Source organism: Heterodontus francisci, chromosome 46 (assembly GCF_036365525.1).
Source record: "Heterodontus francisci isolate sHetFra1 chromosome 46, sHetFra1.hap1, whole genome shotgun sequence".
Lineage (NCBI taxonomy): Eukaryota > Metazoa > Chordata > Chondrichthyes > Heterodontiformes > Heterodontidae > Heterodontus > Heterodontus francisci.
In genome coordinates this window covers 20,937,688-20,962,438 of record NC_090416.1, presented here as the reverse complement: position 1 = coordinate 20,962,438, position 24,751 = coordinate 20,937,688, and the positions used below count along the sequence as shown (strand labels likewise).

Genomic DNA, 24,751 nt, shown 5'->3' with positions numbered 1-24,751 from the left:
CACTCGCCCCACCTCCAGTCTTTTACCTCATTCCACTCGCCTCACCTCCACTGTTTAACCTCATTCCACTCGCCCCACCTCCAGTGCTAATCTCATTCTACTCGCCCCACCTCCACTGTTTAACCCCATTCCACTTGCCCCACCCCCAGTGTTTAACCTCATTCCACTCGCCCCACCCCCAGTGTTTAACCTCATTCCACTCGCCCCACCTCCAGTGTTTAACCTCATTCCACTTACCCCACCTCCAGTGTTTAACCTCATTCCACTTACCCCACCTCCAGTCTTTAACCTCATTCGACCCGCCCCACTTCCAGTGCTAATCTCATACCACTTGCCCCACCTCCAGTGTTTAAACTCATTCCACTTGCCCCACCACCACAGTTTAACCTCATTCCACTCGCCCCACCTCCAGTGTTTAACCTCATTCCACTTGCCCCCACCTCCAGTGTTTAACCTCATTCCACTCGCCCCACCTCCAGTGTTTAACCTCATTCCACTCGCCCCACCTCCAGTGTTTAACCTCATTCCACTCGTCCCACCTCCAGTGTTTAATCTCATTCCACTCGCCCCACCACCATTTTTAACCTCATTCCACTCGTCCCACCTCCAGTGTTTAACCTCATTCCACTCGCCCCACCACCATTTTTAACCTCATTCCACTCGTCCCACCTCCAGTGTTTAACCTCATTCCACTCGCCCCACCTCCAGTGTTTAATCTCATTCCACTTACCCCACCTCCAGTCTTTAACCTCATTCCACTTGCCCCACCTCCACTGTTCAACCTCATTCCACTCGCCCCACCTCGAGTGCTAATCTCCTTCTGCTCGCCCCACCTCCAGTCTTTAACCTCATTCCACTCGCCCCACCTCCACTGTTTAACCTCATTCGACCCGCCCCACTTCCAGTGCTAATCTCATACCACTTGCCCCACCTCCAGTGTTTAAACTCATTCCACTCGCCCCACCTCCAGTGTTTAACCTCATTCCACTTGCCCCACCTCCAGTGTTTAACCTCACTCGACTCGCCCCACCTCCAGTCTTGGATCTCACTCCACTCACCCCCCGTCCAGTGTTTAACCTCATTCCACTCGCCCCAATCCCAGTGTTTAAACTCATTCCACTCGCCCCACCTCCAGTCTTTTACCTCATTCCACTCGCCTCACCTCCACTGTTTAACCTCATTCCACTCGCCCCACCTCCAGTGCTAATCTCATTCTACTCGCCCCACCTCCAGTGTTTAACCTCATTCCACTTGCCCCACCCCCAGTGTTTCACCTCATTCCACTCGCCCCACCCCCAGTGTTTAACCTCATTCCACTCGCCCCACCTCCAGTGTTTAACCTCATTCCACTCGCCCCACCTCCAGTGCTAATCTCATTCTACTCGCCCCACCTCCAGTGTTTAACCTCATTCCACTCGCCCCACCTCCACTGTTTAACCCCATTCCACTTGCCCCACCTCCAGTGTTTAACCTCATTCCACTTGCCCCACCTCCAGTGTTTAACCTCATTCCACTCGCCCCACCTCCACTGTTTAACCTCATTCCACTCGCCCCACCTCCAGTGCTAATCTCATTCCATTTACCCCACCTCCAGTGTTTAACCTTGTTCCACTTGCCCCACCTCCAGTGTTTAACCTCATTGCACTCGCCCCACCTCCAAAGTTTAACCTCATTCCACTCGTCCCACCTCCAGTGTTTAATCTCACTCCACTCAACCCACCCCCAGTGTTTAAACTCATTCCACTTGCCCCACCTCCAGTGTTTAACCTCATTCCACGCACCCCACCCCCAGTGTTTAACCTCACACCCCACTCGCCCCACCCGCCCCACCCCCAGTGTTTAATCTCATTCCACTCGCCCTACCCCCAGTGTTTAAACTCATTCCACTCGCCCCACCTCCAGTGTTTAACCTCACACCCCACTCGCCCCACCCCCAGTGTTTAATCTCATTCCACTCGCCCTACACCCAGTGTTTAATCTCATTCCACCCGCCCCACCTCCAGTGTTTAACCTCATTCCACTCGCCCCACCTCCAGTGTTTAACCTCATTCCACTCGCCCCACCTCCAGTGTTTAACCTCATTCCACTCACCCCACCCCCAGTGTTTAACTTCATTCCACTCGCCCCGCCCCCAGTGTTAAACCTCATTCCACTCGCCCCACCTCCATTTTTAACCTCATTCCACTCGTCCCACCTCCAGTGTTTAACCTCATTCCACTCGCCCCACCTCCAGTGTTTAATCTCATTCCACTTACCCCACCTCCAGTCTTTAACCTCATTCCACTTGCCCCACCTCCACTGTTCAACCTCATTCCACTCGCCCCACCTCGAGTGCTAATCTCCTTCTGCTCGCCCCACCTCCAGTCTTTAACCTCATTCCACTCGCCCCACCTCCACTGTTTAACCTCATTCGACCCGCCCCACTTCCAGTGCTAATCTCATACCACTTGCCCCACCTCCAGTGTTTAAACTCATTCCACTCGCCCCACCTCCAGTGTTTAACCTCATTCCACTTGCCCCACACCAGTGTTTAACCTCACTCTACTCGCCCCTCCTCCAGTCTTGGATCTCACTCCACTCACCCCCCGTCCAGTGTTTAACCTCATTCCACTCGCCCCAATCCCAGTGTTTAAACTCATTCCACTCGCCCCACCTCCAGTCTTTTACCTCATTCCACTCGCCTCACCTCCACTGTTTAACCTCATTCCACTCGCCCCACCTCCAGTGCTAATCTCATTCTACTCGCCCCACCTCCACTGTTTAACCCCATTCCACTTGCCCCACCCCCAGTGTTTAACCTCATTCCACTCGCCCCACCCCCAGTGTTTAACCTCATTCCACTCGCCCCACCTCCAGTGTTTAACCTCATTCCACTTACCCCACCTCCAGTGTTTAACCTCATTCCACTTACCCCACCTCCAGTCTTTAACCTCATTCGACCCGCCCCACTTCCAGTGCTAATCTCATACCACTTGCCCCACCTCCAGTGTTTAAACTCATTCCACTTGCCCCACCACCACAGTTTAACCTCATTCCACTCGCCCCACCTCCAGTGTTTAACCTCATTCCACTTGCCCCCACCTCCAGTGTTTAACCTCATTCCACTCGCCCCACCTCCAGTGTTTAACCTCATTCCACTCGCCCCACCCCCAGTGTTTAACCTCATTCCACTCGCCCCACCTCCAGTGTTTAACCTCATTCCACTCGCCCCACCTCCAGTGTTTAATCTCATTCCACTCGCCCCACCACCATTTTTAACCTCATTCCACTCGTCCCACCTCCAGTGTTTAACCTCATTCCACTCGCCCCACCACCATTTTTAACCTCATTCCACTCGTCCCACCTCCAGTGTTTAACCTCATTCCACTCGCCCCACCTCCAGTGTTTAATCTCATTCCACTTACCCCACCTCCAGTCTTTAACCTCATTCCACTTGCCCCACCTCCACTGTTCAACCTCATTCCACTCGCCCCACCTCGAGTGCTAATCTCCTTCTGCTCGCCCCACCTCCAGTCTTTAACCTCATTCCACTCGCCCCACCTCCACTGTTTAACCTCATTCGACCCGCCCCACTTCCAGTGCTAATCTCATACCACTTGCCCCACCTCCAGTGTTTAAACTCATTCCACTCGCCCCACCTCCAGTGTTTAACCTCATTCCACTTGCCCCACCTCCAGTGTTTAACCTCACTCTACTCGCCCCTCCTCCAGTCTTGGATCTCACTCCACTCACCCCCCGTCCAGTGTTTAACCTCATTCCACTCGCCCCACCTCCACTGTTTAAACTCATTCCACTCGCCCCACCTCCAGTCTTTTACCTCATTCCACTCGCCTCACCTCCACTGTTTAACCTCATTCCACTCGCCACACCTCCAGTGCTAATCTCATTCTACTCGCCCCACCTCCAGTGTTTAACCTCATTCCACTTGCCCCACCTCCAGTGTTTAACCTCACTCTACTCGCCCCTCCTCCAGTCTTGGATCTCACTCCACTCACCCCCCGTCCAGTGTTTAACCTCATTCCACTCGCCCCACCTCCAGTCTTTTACCTCATTCCACTCGCCTCACCTCCACTGTTTAACCTCATTCCACTCGCCCCACCTCCAGTGCTAATCTCATTCTACTCGCCCCACCTCCACTGTTTAACCCCATTCCACTTGCCCCACCCCCAGTGTTTAACCTCATTCCACTCGCCCCACCCCCAGTGTTTAACCTCATTCCACTCGCCCCACCTCCAGTGTTTAACCTCATTCCACTTACCCCACCTCCAGTGTTTAACCTCATTCCACTTACCCCACCTCCAGTCTTTAACCTCATTCGACCCGCCCCACTTCCAGTGCTAATCTCATACCACTTGCCCCACCTCCAGTGTTTAAACTCATTCCACTTGCCCCACCACCACAGTTTAACCTCATTCCACTTACCCCACCTCCAGTCTTTAACCTCATTCGACCCGCCCCACTTCCAGTGCTAATCTCATACCACTTGCCCCACCTCCAGTGTTTAAACTCATTCCACTTGCCCCACCACCACAGTTTAACCTCATTCCACTCGCCCCACCTCCAGTGTTTAACCTCATTCCACTCGCCCCACCTGCAGTGTTTAACCTCATTCCACTCACCCCACCCCCAGTGTTCAACTTCATTCCACTCGCCCCACCTCCAGTGTTTAACCTCATTCCACTCGCCCCACCTCCAGTGTTTAACCTCATTCCACTCGTCCCACCTCCAGTGTTTAACCTCATTCCACTTGCCCCCACCTCCAGTGTTTAACCTCATTCCACTTGCCCCACCTCCAGTGTTTAACCTCATTCCACTCGCCACACCCTCCAGTGTTTAACCTCATTCCACTTGTCCCACCTCCAGTGTTTAATCTCATTCCACTCGCCCCACCTCCAGTGTTTAACCTCATTCCACTCGCCCCACCTCCAGTGTTTAACCTCATTCCACTCACCCCACCCCCAGTGTTTAACTTCATTCCACTCGCCCCGCCCCCAGTGTTAAACCTCATTCCACTCGCCCCACCTCCATTTTTAACCTCATTCCACTCGTCCCACCTCCAGTGTTTAACCTCATTCCACTCGCCCCACCTCCAGTGTTTAATCTCATTCCACTTACCCCACCTCCAGTCTTTAACCTCATTCCACTTGCCCCACCTCCACTGTTCAACCTCATTCCACTCGCCCCACCTCGAGTGCTAATCTCCTTCTGCTCGCCCCACCTCCAGTCTTTAACCTCATTCCACTCGCCCCACCTCCACTGTTTAACCTCATTCGACCCGCCCCACTTCCAGTGCTAATCTCATACCACTTGCCCCACCTCCAGTGTTTAAACTCATTCCACTCGCCCCACCTCCAGTGTTTAACCTCATTCCACTTGCCCCACCTCCAGTGTTTAACCTCACTCTACTCGCCCCTCCTCCAGTCTTGGATCTCACTCCACTCACCCCCCGTCCAGTGTTTAACCTCATTCCACTCGCCCCACCTCCAGTGTTTAAACTCATTCCACTCGCCCCACCTCCAGTCTTTTACCTCATTCCACTCGCCTCACCTCCACTGTTTAACCTCATTCCACTCGCCACACCTCCAGTGCTAATCTCATTCTACTCGCCCCACCTCCAGTGTTTAACCTCATTCCACTTGCCCCACCTCCAGTGTTTAACCTCATTCCACTCGCCACACCTCCAGTGTTTAACCTCATTCCACTTGTCCCACCTCCAGTGTTTAATCTCATTCCACTCGCCCCACCTCCAGTGTTTAACCTCATTCCACTCGCCACACCTCCAGTGTTTAACCTCATTCCACTCACCCCACCCCCAGTGTTTAACTTCATTCCACTCGCCCCGCCCCCAGTGTTAAACCTCATTCCACTCGCCCCACCTCCATTTTTAACCTCATTCCACTCGTCCCACCTCCAGTGTTTAACCTCATTCCACTCGCCCCACCTCCAGTGTTTAATCTCATTCCACTTACCCCACCTCCAGTCTTTAACCTCATTCCACTTGCCCCACCTCCACTGTTCAACCTCATTCCACTCGCCCCACCTCGAGTGCTAATCTCCTTCTGCTCGCCCCACCTCCAGTCTTTAACCTCATTCCACTCGCCCCACCTCCACTGTTTAACCTCATTCGACCCGCCCCACTTCCAGTGCTAATCTCATACCACTTGCCCCACCTCCAGTGTTTAAACTCATTCCACTCGCCCCACCTCCAGTGTTTCACCTCATTCCACTTGCCCCACCTCCAGTGTTTAACCTCACTCTACTCGCCCCTCCTCCAGTCTTGGATCTCACTCCACTCACCCCCCGTCCAGTGTTTAACCTCATTCCACTCGCCCCACCTCCAGTCTTTTACCTCATTCCACTCGCCTCACCTCCACTGTTTAACCTCATTCCACTCGCCCCACCTCCAGTGCTAATCTCATTCTACTCGCCCCACCTCCACTGTTTAACCCCATTCCACTTGCCCCACCCCCAGTGTTTAACCTCATTCCACTCGCCCCACCCCCAGTGTTTAACCTCATTCCACTCGCCCCACCTCCAGTGTTTAACCTCATTCCACTTACCCCACCTCCAGTGTTTAACCTCATTCCACTTACCCCACCTCCAGTCTTTAACCTCATTCGACCCGCCCCACTTCCAGTGCTAATCTCATACCACTTGCCCCACCTCCAGTGTTTAAACTCATTCCACTTGCCCCACCACCACAGTTTAACCTCATTCCACTCGCCCCACCTCCAGTGTTTAACCTCATTCCACTTGCCCCCACCTCCAGTGTTTAACCTCATTCCACTCGCCCCACCTCCAGTGTTTAACCTCATTCCACTCGCCCCACCCCCAGTGTTTAACCTCATTCCACTCGCCCCACCTCCAGTGTTTAACCTCATTCCACTCGCCCCACCTCCAGTGTTTAATCTCATTCCACTCGCCCCACCACCATTTTTAACCTCATTCCACTCGTCCCACCTCCAGTGTTTAACCTCATTCCAGTCGCCCCACCTCCAGTCTTTAACCTCATTCCACTTGCCCCACCTCCACTGTTCAATCTCATTCCACTCGCCCCACCTCGAGTGCTAATCTCCTTCTGCTCGCCCCACCTCCAGTCTTTAACCTCATTCCACTCGCCCCACCTCCACTGTTTAACCTCATTCGACCCGCCCCACTTCCAGTGCTAATCTCATACCACTTGCCCCACCTCCAGTGTTTAAACTCATTCCACTCGCCCCACCTCCAGTGTTTAACCTCATTCCACTTGCCCCACCTCCAGTGTTTAACCTCACTCTACTCGCCCCTCCTCCAGTCTTGGATCTCACTCCACTCACCCCCCGTCCAGTGTTTAACCTCATTCCACTCGCCCCACCTCCAGTGTTTAAACTCATTCCACTCGCCCCACCTCCAGTCTTTTACCTCATTTCACTCGCCTCACCTCCACTGTTTAACCTCATTCCACTCGCCACACCTCCAGTGCTAATCTCATTCTACTCGCCCCACCTCCAGTGTTTAACCTCATTCCACTTGCCCCACCTCCAGTGTTTAACCTCACTCTACTCGCCCCTCCTCCAGTCTTGGATCTCACTCCACTCACCCCCCGTCCAGTGTTTAACCTCATTCCACTCGCCCCACCTCCAGTCTTTTACCTCATTCCACTCGCCTCACCTCCACTGTTTAACCTCATTCCACTCGCCCCACCTCCAGTGCTAATCTCATTCTACTCGCCCCACCTCCACTGTTTAACCCCATTCCACTTGCCCCACCCCCAGTGTTTAACCTCATTCCACTCGCCCCACCCCCAGTGTTTAACCTCATTCCACTCGCCCCACCTCCAGTGTTTAAACTCATTCCACTTGCCCCACCACCACAGTTTAACCTCATTCCACTTACCCCACCTCCAGTCTTTAACCTCATTCGACCCGCCCCACTTCCAGTGCTAATCTCATACCACTTGCCCCACCTCCAGTCTTTAACCTCATTCCACTCGCCCCACCTCCACTGTTTAACCTCATTCGACCCGCCCCACTTCCAGTGCTAATCTCATACCACTTGCCCCACCTCCAGTGTTTAAACTCATTCCACTCGCCCCACCTCCAGTGTTTAACCTCATTCCACTTGCCCCACCTCCAGTGTTTAACCTCACTCTACTCGCCCCTCCTCCAGTCTTGGATCTCACTCCACTCACCCCCCGTCCAGTGTTTAACCTCATTCCACTCGCCCCAATCCCAGTGTTTAAACTCATTCCACTCGCCCCACCTCCAGTCTTTTACCTCATTCCACTCGCCTCACCTCCACTGTTTAACCTCATTCCACTCGCCCCACCTCCAGTGCTAATCTCTTTCTACTCGCCCCACCTCCAGTGTTTAACCTCATTCCACTCGCCCCACCCCTAGTGTTTAACCTCATTCCACTCGCCCCACCCCCAGTGTTTAACCTCATTCCACTCGCCCCACCTCCAGTGTTTAACCTCATTCCACTTACCCCACCTCCAGTCTTTAACCTCATTCCACTCGCCCCACCACCATTTTTAACCTCATTCCACTCGTCCCACCTCCAGTGTTTAACCTCATACCACTTGCCCCACCTCCAGTGTTTAAACTCATTCCACTTGCCCCACCACCACAGTTTAACCTCATTCCACTCGCCCCACCTCCAGTGTTTAACCTCATTCCACTTGCCCCCACCTCCAGTGTTTAACCTCATTCCACTCGCCCCACCTCCAGTGTTTAACCTCATTCCACTCGCCCCACCCCCAGTGTTTAACCTCATTCCACTCGCCCCACCTCCAGTGTTTAACCTCATTCCACTCGTCCCACCTCCAGTGTTTAATCTCATTCCACTCGCCCCACCACCATTTTTAACCTCATTCCACTCGTCCCACCTCCAGTGTTTAACCTCATTCCACTCGCCCCACCACCATTTTTAACCTCATTCCACTCGTCCCACCTCCAGTGTTTAACCTCATTCCACTCGCCCCACCTCCAGTGTTTAATCTCATTCCACTTACCCCACCTCCAGTCTTTAACCTCATTCCACTTGCCCCACCTCCACTGTTCAACCTCATTCCACTCGCCCCACCTCGAGTGCTAATCTCCTTCTGCTCGCCCCACCTCCAGTCTTTAACCTCATTCCACTTGCCCCACCTCCACTGTTTAACCTCATTCGACCCGCCCCACTTCCAGTGCTAATCTCATACCACTTGCCCCACCTCCAGTGTTTAAACTCATTCCACTCGCCCCACCTCCAGTGTTTAACCTCATTCCACTCGCCCCACCTCCAGTGTTTAACCTCATTCCACTCGCCCCAATCCCAGTGTTTAAACTCATTCCACTCGCCCCACCTCCAGTCTTTTACCTCATTCCACTCGCCTCACCTCCACTGTTTAACCTCATTCCACTCGCCCCACCTCCAGTGCTAATCTCATTCTACTCGCCCCACCTCCAGTGTTTAACCTCATTCCACTTGCCCCACCCCCAGTGTTTCACCTCATTCCACTCGCCCCACCCCCAGTGTTTAACCTCATTCCACTCGCCCCACCTCCAGTGTTTAACCTCATTCCACTCGCCCCACCTCCAGTGCTAATCTCATTCTACTCGCCCCACCTCCAGTGTTTAACCTCATTCCACTCGCCCCACCTCCACTGTTTAACCCCATTCCACTTGCCCCACCTCCAGTGTTTAACCTCATTCCACTTGCCCCACCTCCAGTGTTTAACCTCATTCCACTCGCCCCACCTCCACTGTTTAACCTCATTCCACTCGCCCCACCTCCAGTGCTAATCTCATTCCATTTACCCCACCTCCAGTGTTTAACCTTGTTCCACTTGCCCCACCTCCAGTGTTTAACCTCATTGCACTCGCCCCACCTCCAAAGTTTAACCTCATTCCACTCGTCCCACCTCCAGTGTTTAATCTCACTCCACTCAACCCACCCCCAGTGTTTAAACTCATTCCACTTGCCCCACCTCCAGTGTTTAACCTCATTCCACGCACCCCACCCCCAGTGTTTAACCTCACACCCCACTCGCCCCACCCGCCCCACCCCCAGTGTTTAATCTCATTCCACTCGCCCTACCCCCAGTGTTTAAACTCATTCCACTCGCCCCACCTCCAGTGTTTAACCTCACACCCCACTCGCCCCACCCCCAGTGTTTAATCTCATTCCACTCGCCCTACACCCAGTGTTTAATCTCATTCCACCCGCCCCACCTCCAGTGTTTAACCTCATTCCACTCGCCCCACCCCCAGTGTTTAACCTCATTCCACTCGCCCCACCCCCAGTGTTTAACCTCATTCCACTCGCCCCACCTCCAGTGTTTAACCTCATTCCACTTACCCCACCTCCAGTCTTTAACCTCATTCCACTCGCCCCACCACCATTTCTAACCTCATTCCACTCGTCCCACCTCCAGTGTTTAACCTCATTCCACTCGCCCCACCTCCAGTGTTTAATCTCATTCCACTTACCCCACCTCCAGTCTTTAACCTCATTCCACTTGCCCCACCTCCACTGTTCAACCTCATTCCACTCGCCCCACCTCGAGTGCTAATCTCCTTCTGCTCGCCCCACCTCCAGTCTTTAACCTCATTCCACTCGCCCCACCTCCACTGTTTAACCTCATTCGACCCGCCCCACTTCCAGTGCTAATCTCATACCACTTGCCCCACCTCCAGTGTTTAAACTCATTCCACTCGCCCCACCTCCAGTGTTTAACCTCATTCCACTTGCCCCACCTCCAGTGTTTAACCTCACTCTACTCGCCCCTCCTCCAGTCTTGGATCTCACTCCACTCACCCCCCGTCCAGTGTTTAACCTCATTCCACTCGCCCCAATCCCAGTGTTTAAACTCATTCCACTCGCCCCACCTCCAGTCTTTTACCTCATTCCACTCGCCTCACCTCCACTGTTTAACCTCATTCCACTCGCCCCACCTCCAGTGCTAATCTCATTCTACTCGCCCCACCTCCAGTGTTTAACCTCATTCCACTTGCCCCACCTCCAGTGTTTAACCTCACTCTACTCGCCCCTCCTCCAGTCTTGGATCTCACTCCACTCACCCCCCGTCCAGTGTTTAACCTCATTCCACTCGCCCCACCTCCAGTCTTTTACCTCATTCCACTTGCCCCACCCCCAGTGTTTAACCTCATTCCACTCGCCCCACCCCCAGTGTTTAACCTCATTCCACTCGCCCCACCTCCAGTGTTTAACCTCATTCCACTTACCCCACCTCCAGTCTTTAACCTCATTCGACCCGCCCCACTTCCAGTGCTAATCTCATACCACTTGCCCCACCTCCAGTGTTTAAACTCATTCCACTTGCCCCACCACCACAGTTTAACCTCATTCCACTCGCCCCACCTCCAGTGTTTAACCTCATTCCACTTGCCCCCACCTCCAGTGTTTAACCTCATTCCACTCGCCCCACCTCCAGTGTTTAACCTCATTCCACTCGCCCCACCCCCAGTGTTTAACCTCATTCCACTCGCCCCACCTCCAGTGTTTAACCTCATTCCACTCGCCCCACCTCCAGTGTTTAACCTCATTCCACTCGCCCCACCCCCAGTGTTTAACCTCATTCCACTCGCCCCACCTCCAGTGTTTAACCTCATTCCACTCGCCCCACCTCCAGTGTTTAACCTCATTCCACTTGCCCCCACCTCCAGTGTTTAACCTCATTCCACTCGCCCCACCTCCAGTGTTTAACCTCATTCCACTCGCCCCACCCCCAGTGTTTAACCTCATTCCACTCGCCCCACCTCCAGTGTTTAAACTCATTCCACTTGCCCCACCACCACAGTTTAACCTCATTCCACTCGCCCCACCTCCAGTGTTTAACCTCATTCCACTTGCCCCCACCTCCAGTGTTTAACCTCATTCCACTCGCCCCACCTCCAGTGTTTAACCTCATTCCACTCGCCCCACCCCCAGTGTTTAACCTCATTCCACTCGCCCCACCTCCAGTGTTTAACCTCATTCCACTCGCCCCACCTCCAGTGTTTAATCTCATTCCACTCGCCCCACCACCATTTTTAACCTCATTCCACTCATCCCACCTCCAGTGTTTAACCTCATTCCACTCGCCCCACCACCATTTTTAACCTCATTCCACTCGTCCCACCTCCACTGTTCAACCTCATTCCACTCGCCCCACCTCGAGTGCTAATCTCCTTCTGCTCGCCCCACCTCCAGTCTTTAACCTCATTCCACTCGCCCCACCTCCACTGTTTAACCTCATTCGACCCGCCCCACTTCCAGTGCTAATCTCATACCACTTGCCCCACCTCCAGTGTTTAAACTCATTCCACTCGCCCCACCTCCAGTGTTTCACCTCATTCCACTTGCCCCACCTCCAGTGTTTAACCTCACTCTACTCGCCCCTCCTCCAGTCTTGGATCTCACTCCACTCACCCCCCGTCCAGTGTTTAACCTCATTCCACTCGCCCCAATCCCAGTGTTTAAACTCATTCCACTCGCCCCACCTCCAGTCTTTTACCTCATTCCACTCGCCTCACCTCCACTGTTTAACCTCATTCCGCTCGCCCCACCTCCAGTGCTAATCTCATTCTACTCGCCCCACCTCCAGTGTTTAACCTCATTCCACTCGCCCCACCCCCAGTGTTTAACCTCATTCCACTCGCCCCACCCCCAGTGTTTAACCTCATTCCACTCGCCCCACCTCCAGTGTTTAACCTCATTCCACTTACCCCACCTCCAGTCTTTAACCTCATTCCACTCGCCCCACCACCATTTTTAACCTCATTCCACTCGTCCCACCTCCAGTGTTTAACCTCATTCCACTCGCCCCACCTCCAGTGTTTAATCTCATTCCACTTACCCCACCTCCAGTCTTTAACCTCATTCCACTTGCCCCACCTCCACTGTTCAACCTCATTCCACTCGCCCCACCTCGAGTGCTAATCTCCTTCTGCTCGCCCCACCTCCAGTCTTTAACCTCATTCCACTCGCCCCACCTCCACTGTTTAACCTCATTCGACCCGCCCCACTTCCAGTGCTAATCTCATACCACTTGCCCCACCTCCAGTGTTTAAACTCATTCCACTCGCCCCACCTCCAGTGTTTAACCTCATTCCACTTGCCCCACCTCCAGTGTTTAACCTCACTCTACTCACCCCTCCTCCAGTCTTGGATCTCACTCCACTCACCCCCCGTCCAGTGTTTAACCTCATTCCACTCGCCCCAATCCCAGTGTTTAAACTCATTCCACTCGCCCCACCTCCAGTCTTTTACCTCATTCCACTCGCCTCACCTCCACTGTTTAACCTCATTCCACTCGCCCCACCTCCAGTGCTAATCTCATTCTACTCGCCCCACCTCCAGTGTTTAACCTCATTCCACTTGCCCCACCTCCAGTGTTTAACCTCACTCTACTCGCCCCTCCTCCAGTCTTGGATCTCACTCCACTCACCCCCCGTCCAGTGTTTAACCTCATTCCACTCGCCCCACCTCCAGTCTTTTACCTCATTCCACTTGCCCCACCCCCAGTGTTTAACCTCATTCCACTCGCCCCACCCCCAGTGTTTAACCTCATTCCACTCGCCCCACCTCCAGTGTTTAACCTCATTCCACTTACCCCACCTCCAGTCTTTAACCTCATTCGACCCGCCCCACTTCCAGTGCTAATCTCATACCACTTGCCCCACCTCCAGTGTTTAAACTCATTCCACTTGCCCCACCACCACAGTTTAACCTCATTCCACTCGCCCCACCTCCAGTGTTTAACCTCATTCCACTTGCCCCCACCTCCAGTGTTTAACCTCATTCCACTCGCCCCACCTCCAGTGTTTAACCTCATTCCACTCGCCCCACCCCCAGTGTTTAACCTCATTCCACTCGCCCCACCTCCAGTGTTTAACCTCATTCCACTCGCCCCACCTCCAGTGTTTAATCTCATTCCACTCGCCCCACCACCATTTTTAACCTCATTCCACTCGTCCCACCTCCAGTGTTTAACCTCATTCCACTCGCCCCACCACCATTTTTAACCTCATTCCACTCGTCCCACCTCCACTGTTCAACCTCATTCCACTCGCCCCACCTCGAGTGCTAATCTCCTTCTGCTCGCCCCACCTCCAGTCTTTAACCTCATTCCACTCGCCCCACCTCCACTGTTTAACCTCATTCGACCCGCCCCACTTCCAGTGCTAATCTCATACCACTTGCCCCACCTCCAGTGTTTAAACTCATTCCACTCGCCCCACCTCCAGTGTTTCACCTCATTCCACTTGCCCCACCTCCAGTGTTTAACCTCACTCTACTCGCCCCTCCTCCAGTCTTGGATCTCACTCCACTCACCCCCCGTCCAGTGTTTAACCTCATTCCACTCGCCCCAATCCCAGTGTTTAAACTCATTCCACTCGCCCCACCTCCAGTCTTTAACCTCATTCCACTCGCCTCACCTCCACTGTTTAACCTCATTCCACTCGCCCCACCTCCAGTGCTAATCTCATTCTACTCGCCCCACCTCCAGTGTTTAACCTCATTCCACTTGCCCCACCCCCAGTGTTTAACCTCATTCCACTCGCCCCACCCCCAGTGTTTAACCTCATTCCACTCGCCCCACCTCCAGTGTTTAACCTCATTCCACTCGCCCCACCTCCAGTGCTAATCTCATTCTACTCGCCCCACCTCCAGTGTTTAACCTCATTCCACTCGCCCCACCTCCACTGTTTAACCCCATTCCACTTGCCCCACCTCCAGTGTTTAACCTCATTCCACTCGCTCCACCTCCAGTGTTTAACCTAATTCCACTCGCCCCACCTCCAGTGTTTAACCTCATTCCACTCGCCCTACCTCCAGTGTTTAATCTCATTCCACTCGCCCCACCTCCAGTGTTTTACCTCATTCCACTCGCCCCACCTCCAGTGCTTAACCTCACTCCAATCGACCCACCTCTTGTTTAACCTCACCCCGCACTCGCCCCGCCTCCAGTGTTTAACCTCACTCCACTCAACCCACCCCCAGTGTTTAAACTCAATCCACTTGCCCCACCTCCAGTGTTTCATCTCATTCCACTCGCCCCACCTCCAGTGTTTAAACTCATTCCACTCGCCCCACCTCCAGTGTTTAAACTCACACCCCACTCGCCCACCCCCAGTGTTTAATCTCATTCCACTCGCCCCACCCCCAGTGTTTAACCTTATTCCACTCGTCCCACTCCTGTGTTTAACCCCACCCCCAACTCGAGACAGTGAGTTTATTTGTTCATGGGATATGGATGTCTCTGGCTAGGCCAGCATTTATTACCCATCCCTAATTGCCGTTGGAAAGATGGTGGTGAGTTGCCTTCTTGAACCGTTGCAGTCCTGGGGTGTAGGCACACCCTCAATGATACAGAGATGAAGGTAACGTAGTTCCATGGACCTGATGTTCTATCATATTCATACCCTCTCCCTGAGCTTGATAGTCCTGCTCTTCCATTGTAACACTGATATTTCGAAGCATCACTAAATCAATCAGTGTTGTCACCGGATATAATAACAAAGGTTTGCACTGAGAAAGCACCTTCCACGTCGACAGCCAATGATGTATCTTTCTGAAGTGTGGACACTGTTGTAATGTAGGAAATACAGCAGCCAATTTTGCATAGCAAGCTCCCATTAACAACAATATGATCAAGGTCAGGTCCTCTTTTCTTTAGTGATGTTGGGTGAGGGTTAAATATTGGCCAGAACACTGGGAGAACTCCCCTGCTCCTCTTCAAAATAGTGCCAAGGAATCTTTTATACCCATTAAGAGGGCAGATGGGGCTATGCCGAGGGTGTTGGCCTGGAATATGCACTCAAATATCTGGAACCTTCTGACTCAGAAATAAGATGCTCCCCACTGAGCCACTGCTAACACCGAACACCTACAGGTGATGGTCATGGTGAATGTGTGAAATTTACACAACACTTAGACATCAACATAAAGAGGAGAAAGCTGGACAAAGTACTAGAGGGTGGGGGGAGTTCCATGGAATAATAGCCCTCCTGTGCCTTTGAAAGAACTAGATCAGTAACATTTCCAACTCAATCTTCCAATGTCATCTGTACCCATTATTTGAACAAAGAGGAAAATAAAAACAAAGTATCTTAACCCTGAGCATTTCTTTCTTGGTGTTTTCAGGGGAACCGTGAGTGATGATGACCTTGGTGGAGATCAGAAATGGTCATTTCTGAGGCTAGTTGCCTCTTCCCGAAGCTGATAGGGAGACTGCAAGAACACTTTTCATACCTTGTGCGGTGGGTGCAATGATTCCTGAAGGCTGGAAGTTGGAGCTGATGTTTGTACAGATTCCCGTGTTGTAGATGGAACTTCCACAGTGCTGGGACCAGAGGGGAGCGCACACCTGCAATGGGAGGGAGAACACACTTGGAGTTACTGTGACCAGTTCCTGTCTTCATGTTATCATCCAATGGTTACAGCACAGAAGGAGGCAATTCAGCCTGTCGTATCCGTGCCAGCTCTCTACAAGAGCAACTCACCTCATCCCACTCCCCCACCTTTTCCCCATCGCACTGCACATGTTTTCACTTCAGAAAGGATATAATGAATACAAAAGGATATAGTGGCATTGGAGAAGATACAAAAAGGATTTACTCGAACGATACCACAACTGAGCGGTTATACCGATCAGGAAAGACTGAACAGGCTGGGGCTCTTTTCCTAGAAAAAAGGCTGAGGAGTGACCTGATAGAAGTTTTCAAAATTATTATTATTAATAGGGAAGACATAGAGAAGATGTTTCCACTCACAAGCGGGACCAGAACTAGAGGTCATAAATATAAGATGGTCACCAATAAATCCAAAGGAAATTCAGGAGAAAATTCTTTACGCAGAGAGTGGTGAGAATGTGGAACTCATTACCGTGTGGAATGGTTGAAGCAACCAATATAGATGCATTTAAGCGGAAGTTAAATAAGCACATGAGGGTGAAAGGAATAGAGGATATGTTGATGAAGTGAGATGAAGTGGGGTAGGAGGAGGCTCATGTGGAGCATAAAGACCAGCATGGAGCAGTTGGGCCAAATGGCCAGGTTCAATGCTGTAAATGCAAAGTAACTATGGAATACTAGGTAAGAGGTGGAAACTGGAAAGAGATATATCTGCAGAAAGGATGACCAAGCGCAGATTTGGTAGCTGTGTTACTGAGCCACTCAATGCTGCTCACATTCCCATTCTGGTCTCTTTTCTGCCCTCTTATACTGCCAGTGAACTGCAATGCAAGCTTCAGGAAGCAGTGAGGGTGGCCAATCGGCTCTGCAATCCATCCTGAAATCAAGTGGGTGGGATCCTAGCGGAGAATGTTGGTAAATTTCAGAAACGAGGCCTACTGCCATTACGAGAGGGATTTCCCTCCCCCTGCCTCCACTGGCACTCCCACTGGCTGCTCTCTCCTGGGTATGTAACTGGACCAGGAAATGGGGGTAAATTACAGGAATGTGGCCATGTGGGTGATTGGAGGGTAGAAAGCAAAGGGTGGGGGTGGGGAGTCAGAGGGAAAGAAAGAGGTTCCTCACACTGGGAAAAGTAGTGAGTGGGGTTCCATGGGGGTTTGTGTGGGGCTGCTCTTATTCACAAAAGACATGATTGATCTGATCACAGGAACTGGAGGAATAATATCAAAATGTGCTGCTGGGCAGCTTAGTGCTGTGAACCCAAGAACTGGCCTTTCGCTTAAGACCATTACAGCCAACAGACTATTATTCCATTAATCTGGGCTAAATGTAAACCCAGACATCCCAAAGAACCAAAGTATATGCTATCATGGACCACTGTATTGGTGTTTACTAAGGAAGAGGATGCCGACAAAATATCGGTAGAAGCAAAGATGATAGAGGCAATGGATGGGGTGAAAATTGATAGGCAGGATGTACTGGAAAGGCTGACTATGCTTAGAGTGGATAAGTCACCTGGTCCAGATGGCTTGTATCCAGGTTGCTAAAAGAAGTGCAAGTGGAGATCGCGGAAGGGTTTGCCATAATCTTCCCTGGATATGGGGGAGATGCCAGGGGATTGGAGAGTGGCAAAGGTGACACCCTTAGTCAAGACAGGGTGTAAGGACATTCCTAGTAACTACAGATCAATAGTTTAACATCAGTGGTAGGTAAGGTTTTAGAAACAATAATCGGGGGAAAAAATAAACAGGCACTTGGAGAAGTTTGAAGTAATTATGGAAAGACAATCCAGAATAGATTTGTAAAAGGCAGATTGTGCTTGATTAAACTAATTGATTTTTTAATGCAGTAACACAGTAGGTTAATGAGGGGAATTGGGTGGATGTTGTCTATATGAATTTTAAGAAAGCCTTTGACAAAGTACCACATAAGAGGCTCTTTACCAAAATTGAGGCTCATGGAATAGGAAGGTCAGTGTCAGCTTGTATTAAAAAAATTGTCATGAAGACAGAAAACAGCGAGTCGTGGTAAATGGTAACTTTTCAGACTGGAGGATGGTAGACCTGTATTTCCCAAGGTTCAGTGCTAGGACCAATGCTTTTTTTGATATACATAATGACTTGGAGATTGGAATACAGAGTAAAATTTCAAAATTTGCCAATGATACCGGACTCAGAGAAGTGGCAAACAGTGAGGATGATACCAATCAACTGCAACAGAACATAGATAGGCTAGCAGAAAGGGCAGACAAGTGACAGATGGAGTTAATAGAGAAATCTGAGGTGATGCATTTTGGCAAAAGGGACAGGGAGAGGCCATATAGACTTAATGGTACAGATCTAAAGAGTGTATAGGGAATGAGGGACCTGGGGGTTCATGTGCACAGATCTTTGAAGGTGGCAGGACATATTGAGAGGGTAGTTAACAAAGTATATGGGATCCTGGGCTTCATAAATAGAGGTACTGAGTACAAAAGCAGGTAAGTTATGCTGAACCTTTATAAAGCTCTGGTTGGACCACAACTAGAGTACTGCATCCAGTTCTGGTCACCGCATTACAGGAAGGACACAATTGCTCTGGAGAGAGTACAGAGGAGATTTACAAGAATGTTGCCAGGGCTTGAATGTTGCAGCTATGAGGAAAGATTGGATAAGCTAGGGTTGTTTTCCTGAGAACAGAGGAGGCTGAGGGGTGACCTAATTGAGGTGTACAAAATTATAAGATAGAGTAGACAGGAAGGACCTGTTTCCCCTAGCGGAGAGGTCAATTACCGGGGGCACAGATTTAAGGTGATTGGTAGAAGGATTAGAGGGGACATGAGGAAAAACTTTTTCACCCAGCGTGTGGTCTGTGTCTGGAATTCGCTGCCTGGATCGGTGGTGGAGGGGGAAACCCTCAACTCATTTAAAAGGTACCTGGACCTGCACCTGAAGTGCTGTAACCAGCAAGGCTATGGACCAGGTGCTGGAAGGCGGGATTAGAATGGGCAGCTTGTTTTCTCAGCCGGTGCAGACACGATGGGCTGAATGACCTCTTTCTGTGCTGTAACCTTCTATGGCTCTATGAAGGGAAATTTCATAGAGGTTGATGAAAGGTCACAGACCTGAAACAATAACTCAGCTTCTCCCTCCACACATAGTGCCTGACCTGCTGAGTATTTGCAGCACCTTCTGTTTTTATTTCAGATTTCCAGCATCTGCAATATTTTGCTTTTATTTGATAGAGGTGTACAAGATTCTGACATGTTTGGATAGGGTAGACAAAGAAAAGCTATTCCCAGGAGTACAAGGAAAAGGGGACAGAGATTTAAGGTTCTGGGCAAGATAGGCAGGGGGATGTGAGGAAGAACCTCTTTTACTCAGTGAGTGGTAACAACCCAGAACTCGCTGCCCACGAGGGTGGTGGAAGCAGAGACGATGAATAATTTTAAAAGGAAACTGGACGGGGCACCTGAGGGGAATAAACTTACAAGGCTATGGGGATCGAGCCAGGGAATGGGCTTGATTGGATTGCTTGACAGGGAGCCGGCATGGACTCGATGGGCCGAATGGCCTCCTTCTCTGCCATTATGACTCTATGACACTGAACCTGCTTACCATGAACCCCTGTGAGTTTCGAATCAGAGTCATGCCAAAGTGTGTGTTCTTCATTTCATCAGAGATGTTCTTCAGAGCTGCCTCCGCTGCAGCAGTTTACACAAACAAAAAGAGACACATATCACTGAATGGAGAATAATTGCAGCTTCCTAGTCTATATATATCCACCCTCATTAAACCCAAACACAACACCAGAAATTACACCTCAGTACTAAGTATTACCATCGACATTCTTTACTTCTTGTAAAAACTTGTGCTCAACATAGTTTGGAACATCTGCGCTTGGGAACAAATTCCCATACAGCTCCCTCTACACTGTCCCCATCAAACACTCCCAGGGCAGGTATAGCACTGAGTTAGATACAGAGTAAAGCTCCCTCTACACTGTCCCATCAAACACTCCCAGGACAGGTGCAGCCTCAAGTAAAATAAAAGGGGCCTGGGGTATAAAGGTCACCTAAGAAAGAAAAAAAACAGGTTAGATACGGAGTAAAGCTCCCTCTACACTGTCCCATCAAAGACTCCCAGGACAAGTACAGCACGGGGGTTAGATACAGAGTAAAGCTCCCTCTACACTGTCCCATCAAACACTCCCAGGACAGGTACAGCACGGGGTTAGATACAGAGTAAAGCTCCCTCTACACTGTCCCATCAAACACTCCCAGGACAGGTACAGCACGGGGTTAGATACAGAGTAAAGCTCCCTCTACACTGTCCCATCAAACACTCCCAGGACAAGTACAGCACGGGGGTTAGATACAGAGTAAAGCTCCCTCTACACTGTCCCCATCAAACACTCCCAGGACAGGTACAGCACGGGGTTAGATACAGAGTAAAGCTCCCTCTACACTGTCCCATCAAACACTCCCAGGACAAGTACAGCATGGGGGTTAGATACAGAGTAAAGCTCCCTCTACACTGTCCCCATCAAACACTCCCAGGACAAGTACAGCACCCTCTGTTACTGATAAACTTGACTGATGTTAATCCAACTCCTTCACACTGTCACTCAGTAAACATCTCCCAGCATCTTACATCGCTGACTGTATCTTTACTGATGTTTATCCCACTCCCTCACACTTTTGGTCTTAGTGTATGCAAATTAAATGTTGTTTTACCAGAGTTTAGTTTCATGCAGCTGGAGCTCCTTCGATTAGAAATTCTGCATCGGTAAATGTCGCCATTCTTGTTCTTTGCAATGCCATCCCGGGGGGCACTGACAAGTAACCTGGCAACACAAAGATTAAAAACACACCACATTTTGGCCACTGATTGTAGAAATGATAAGTGCCTTTACAGAACACTTGGTACCTACGATCTCCCGGATTCAGTATCTTTATAGCACACTCGGTACCTGAGATGCTCTGGAGCAAGCACCATTAGACAGTGGTTACCAGCGATCTCCTGGTCTCAGAATCTTTATAAACGCTCAGTACCTGGGATCCCCTGAGGGACGAACTCTTTGGAGTACTTTTTCCCTTATTGATCTAGATATCCTGTAGTTACTCAGTTTCATATCTACCACAGATAGACGGAATGACAGCATCCTCTCCAACAATGAGCTGGGAGATGTGGGAGAGAAAGAGACACTTATTCCATCTCTTCCTCACTGGGTGAAGAGCAACAATTTCAACAAAGTTGGGGTAAAACAATTGGTCTGTCTTTCCCTGAACTGGAGTTGGGAACAATTAGCCAGTAACCCTGCTGGAATGTGCATCTGCCTGCAGTCATTTCCAAGGCTCACAGGGGAAGAAGGGAAGATGCCCATAGGTGCAGCAGCAAAGTGAGAGTCAGTACCTTCAGGAGAGGAGGGGACCAGTACCCCAGTGAGAGTCAGCACCTTCAGGAGAGGAGGGGACCCGTACCCCAATGAGAGTCAGCACCTTCAGGAGAGGAGGGGACCCGTACCCCAGTGAGAGTCAGCACCTTCAGGAGAGGAGGGGACCCGTACCCCAGTGAGAGTCAGCACCTTCAGGAGAGGAGGGGGACCCGTACCCCAGTGAGAGTCAGCACCTTCAGGAGAGGAGGGGACCCGTACCCCAGTGAGAGTCAGCACCTTCAGGAGAGGAGGGGGACCCGTACCCCAGTGAGAGTCAGCACCTTCAGGAGAGGAGGGGACCCGTACCCCAGTGAGAGTCAGTACCTTCAGGAGAGGAGGGGACCTGTACCCCAGTGAGAGTCAGTACCTTCAGGAGAGGAGGGGACCCGTACCCCAATGAGAGTCAGCACCTTCAGGAGAGGAGGGGACCCGTACCCCAGTGAGAGTCAGCACCTTCAGGAGAGGAGGGGGACCCGTACCCCAGTGAGAGTCAGCACCTTCAGGAGAGGAGGGGACCCGTACCCCAGTGAGAGTCAGTACCTTCAGGAGAGGAGGGGACCCGTACCCCAGTGAGAGTCAGCACCTTCAGGAGAGGAGGGGGACCCGTACCCCAGTGAGAGTCAGCACCTTCAGGAGAGGAGGGGACCCGTACCCCAGTGAGAGTCAGTACCTTCAGGAGAGGAGGGGACCTGTACCCCAGTGAGAGTCAGTACCTTCAGGAGAGGAGGGGACCCGTACCCCAGTAAGAGTCAGTACCTTCAGGAGAGGAGGGGACATGTAACACAGTGAGAGTCAGTACCTTCAGGAGAGGAGGGGACCCGTACCCCAGTGAGAGTCAGCACCTTCAGGAGAGGAGGGGACCCGTACCCCAGTAAGAATCAGTACCTTCAGGAGAGGAGGGGACCTGTACCCCAGTGAGAGTCAGTACCTTCAGGAGAGGAGGGGACATGTAACACAGTGAGAGTCAGTACCTTCAGGAGAGGAGGGGACATGTAACACAGTGAGAGTCAGTACCTTCAGGAGAGGAGGGGACCCGTACCCCAGTAAGAGTCAGTACCTTCAGGAGAGGAGGGGACATGTAACACAGTGAGAGTCAGTACCTTCAGGAGAGGAGGGGACCCGTACCCCAGTGAGAGTCAGCACCTTCAGGAGAGGAGGGGACCCGTACCCCAGTAAGAATCAGTACCTTCAGGAGAGGAGGGGACCTGTACCCCAGTGAGAGTCAGTACCTTCAGGAGAGGAGGGGACATGTAACACAGTGAGAGTCAGTACCTTCAGGAGAGGAGGGGACCCGTACCCCAGTGAGAGTCAGCACCTTCAGGAGAGGAGGGGACCCGTACCCCAGTAAGAATCAGTACCTTCAGGAGAGGAGGGGACCCGTACCCCAGTGAGAGTCAGTACCTTCAGGAGAGGAGGGGATCCCAACCCCAGTGAGAGTCAGCACCTTCAGGAGAGGAGGAGACCCGTACCCCAGTGAGAGTCAGCACCTTCAGGAGAGGAGGGGGACTCGTAGCCCAGTGAGAGTCAGTACCTTCAGGAGAGGAGGGGACCCGTACCCCAGTAAGAGTCAGTACCTTCAGGAGAGGAGGGGACCTGTAACAGAGTGAGAGTCAGTACCTTCAGGAGAGGAGGGGATCCCAACCCCAGTGAGAGTCAGTACCTTCAGGAGAGGAGGGGACCCGTACCCCAGTGAGAGTCAGTACCTTCAGGAGAGGAGGGGACCCATACCCCAGTGAGAGTCAGTACCTTCAGGAGAGGAGGGGACCTGTACCCCAGTGAGAGTCAGTACCTTCAGGAGAGGAGGGGACCCGTACCCCAATGAGAGTCAGCACCTTCAGGAGAGGAGGGGACCCGTACCCCAGTGAGAGTCAGCACCTTCAGGAGAGGAGGGGACCCGTACCCCAGTGAGAGTCAGTACCTTCAGGAGAGGAGGGGACCCGTACCCCAGTGAGAGTCAGCACCTTCAGGAGAGGAGGGGGACCCGTACCCCAGTGAGAGTCAGCACCTTCAGGAGAGGAGGGGACCCGTACCCCAGTGAGAGTCAGTACCTTCAGGAGAGGAGGGGACCTGTACCCCAGTGAGAGTCAGTACCTTCAGGAGAGGAGGGGACCCGTACCCCAGTAAGAGTCAGTACCTTCAGGAGAGGAGGGGACATGTAACACAGTGAGAGTCAGTACCTTCAGGAGAGGAGGGGACCCGTACCCCAGTGAGAGTCAGCACCTTCAGGAGAGGAGGGGACCCGTACCCCAGTAAGAATCAGTACCTTCAGGAGAGGAGGGGACCTGTAACACAGTGAGAGTCAGTACCTTCAGGAGAGGAGGGGATCCCAACCCCAGTGAGAGTCAGCACCTTCAGGAGAGGAGGAGACCCGTACCCCAGTGAGAGTCAGCACCTTCAGGAGAGGAGGGGGACTCGTAGCCCAGTGAGAGTCAGTACCTTCAGGAGAGGAGGGGACCCGTACCCCAGTAAGAGTCAGTACCTTCAGGAGAGGAGGGGACCTGTAACAGAGTGAGAGTCAGTACCTTCAGGAGAGGAGGGGATCCCAACCCCAGTGAGAGTCAGTACCTTCAGGAGAGGAGGGGACCCGTACCCCAGTGAGAGTCAGTACCTTCAGGAGAGGAGGGGACCCATACCCCAGTGAGAGTCAGTACCTTCAGGAGAGGAGGGGACCTGTACCCCAGTGAGAGTCAGTACCTTCAGGAGAGGAGGGGACCCGTACCCCAGTGAGAGTCAGCACCTTCAGGAGAGGAGGGGACCCGTACCCCAGTGAGAGTCAGCACCTTCAGGAGAGGAGGGGACCCGTACCCCAGTGAGAGTCATTACCTTCAGGGGAGGAGGGGACATGTACCCCAGTAAGAGTCAGTCCCTTCAGGAGAGGAGGGGACCCGTACCCCAGTCTGAGTCAGTACCTTCAGGAGAGGAGGGGACCCGTACCCCAGTGAGAGTCAGTACCT

General features: G+C 52.0%; 1 protein-coding gene across 1 annotated transcript in view; it reads right to left on the bottom strand.

Annotated features, from left to right (window-relative positions):
* itga10 (integrin, alpha 10) overlaps positions 1–24,751 on the bottom strand; it is a 182,549-nt gene that overhangs the window by 113,885 nt on the left and 43,913 nt on the right. Inside the window, exons 4-6 of the mRNA XM_068022751.1 lie at positions 21,097–21,206; positions 19,979–20,064; positions 16,219–16,333 (exon numbers count right to left, since the gene is read on the bottom strand). Coding sequence (XP_067878852.1) covers positions 16,219–16,333; positions 19,979–20,064; positions 21,097–21,206 — 311 coding nt within the window. The remainder of the gene's footprint in view (positions 1–16,218; positions 16,334–19,978; positions 20,065–21,096; positions 21,207–24,751) is intronic.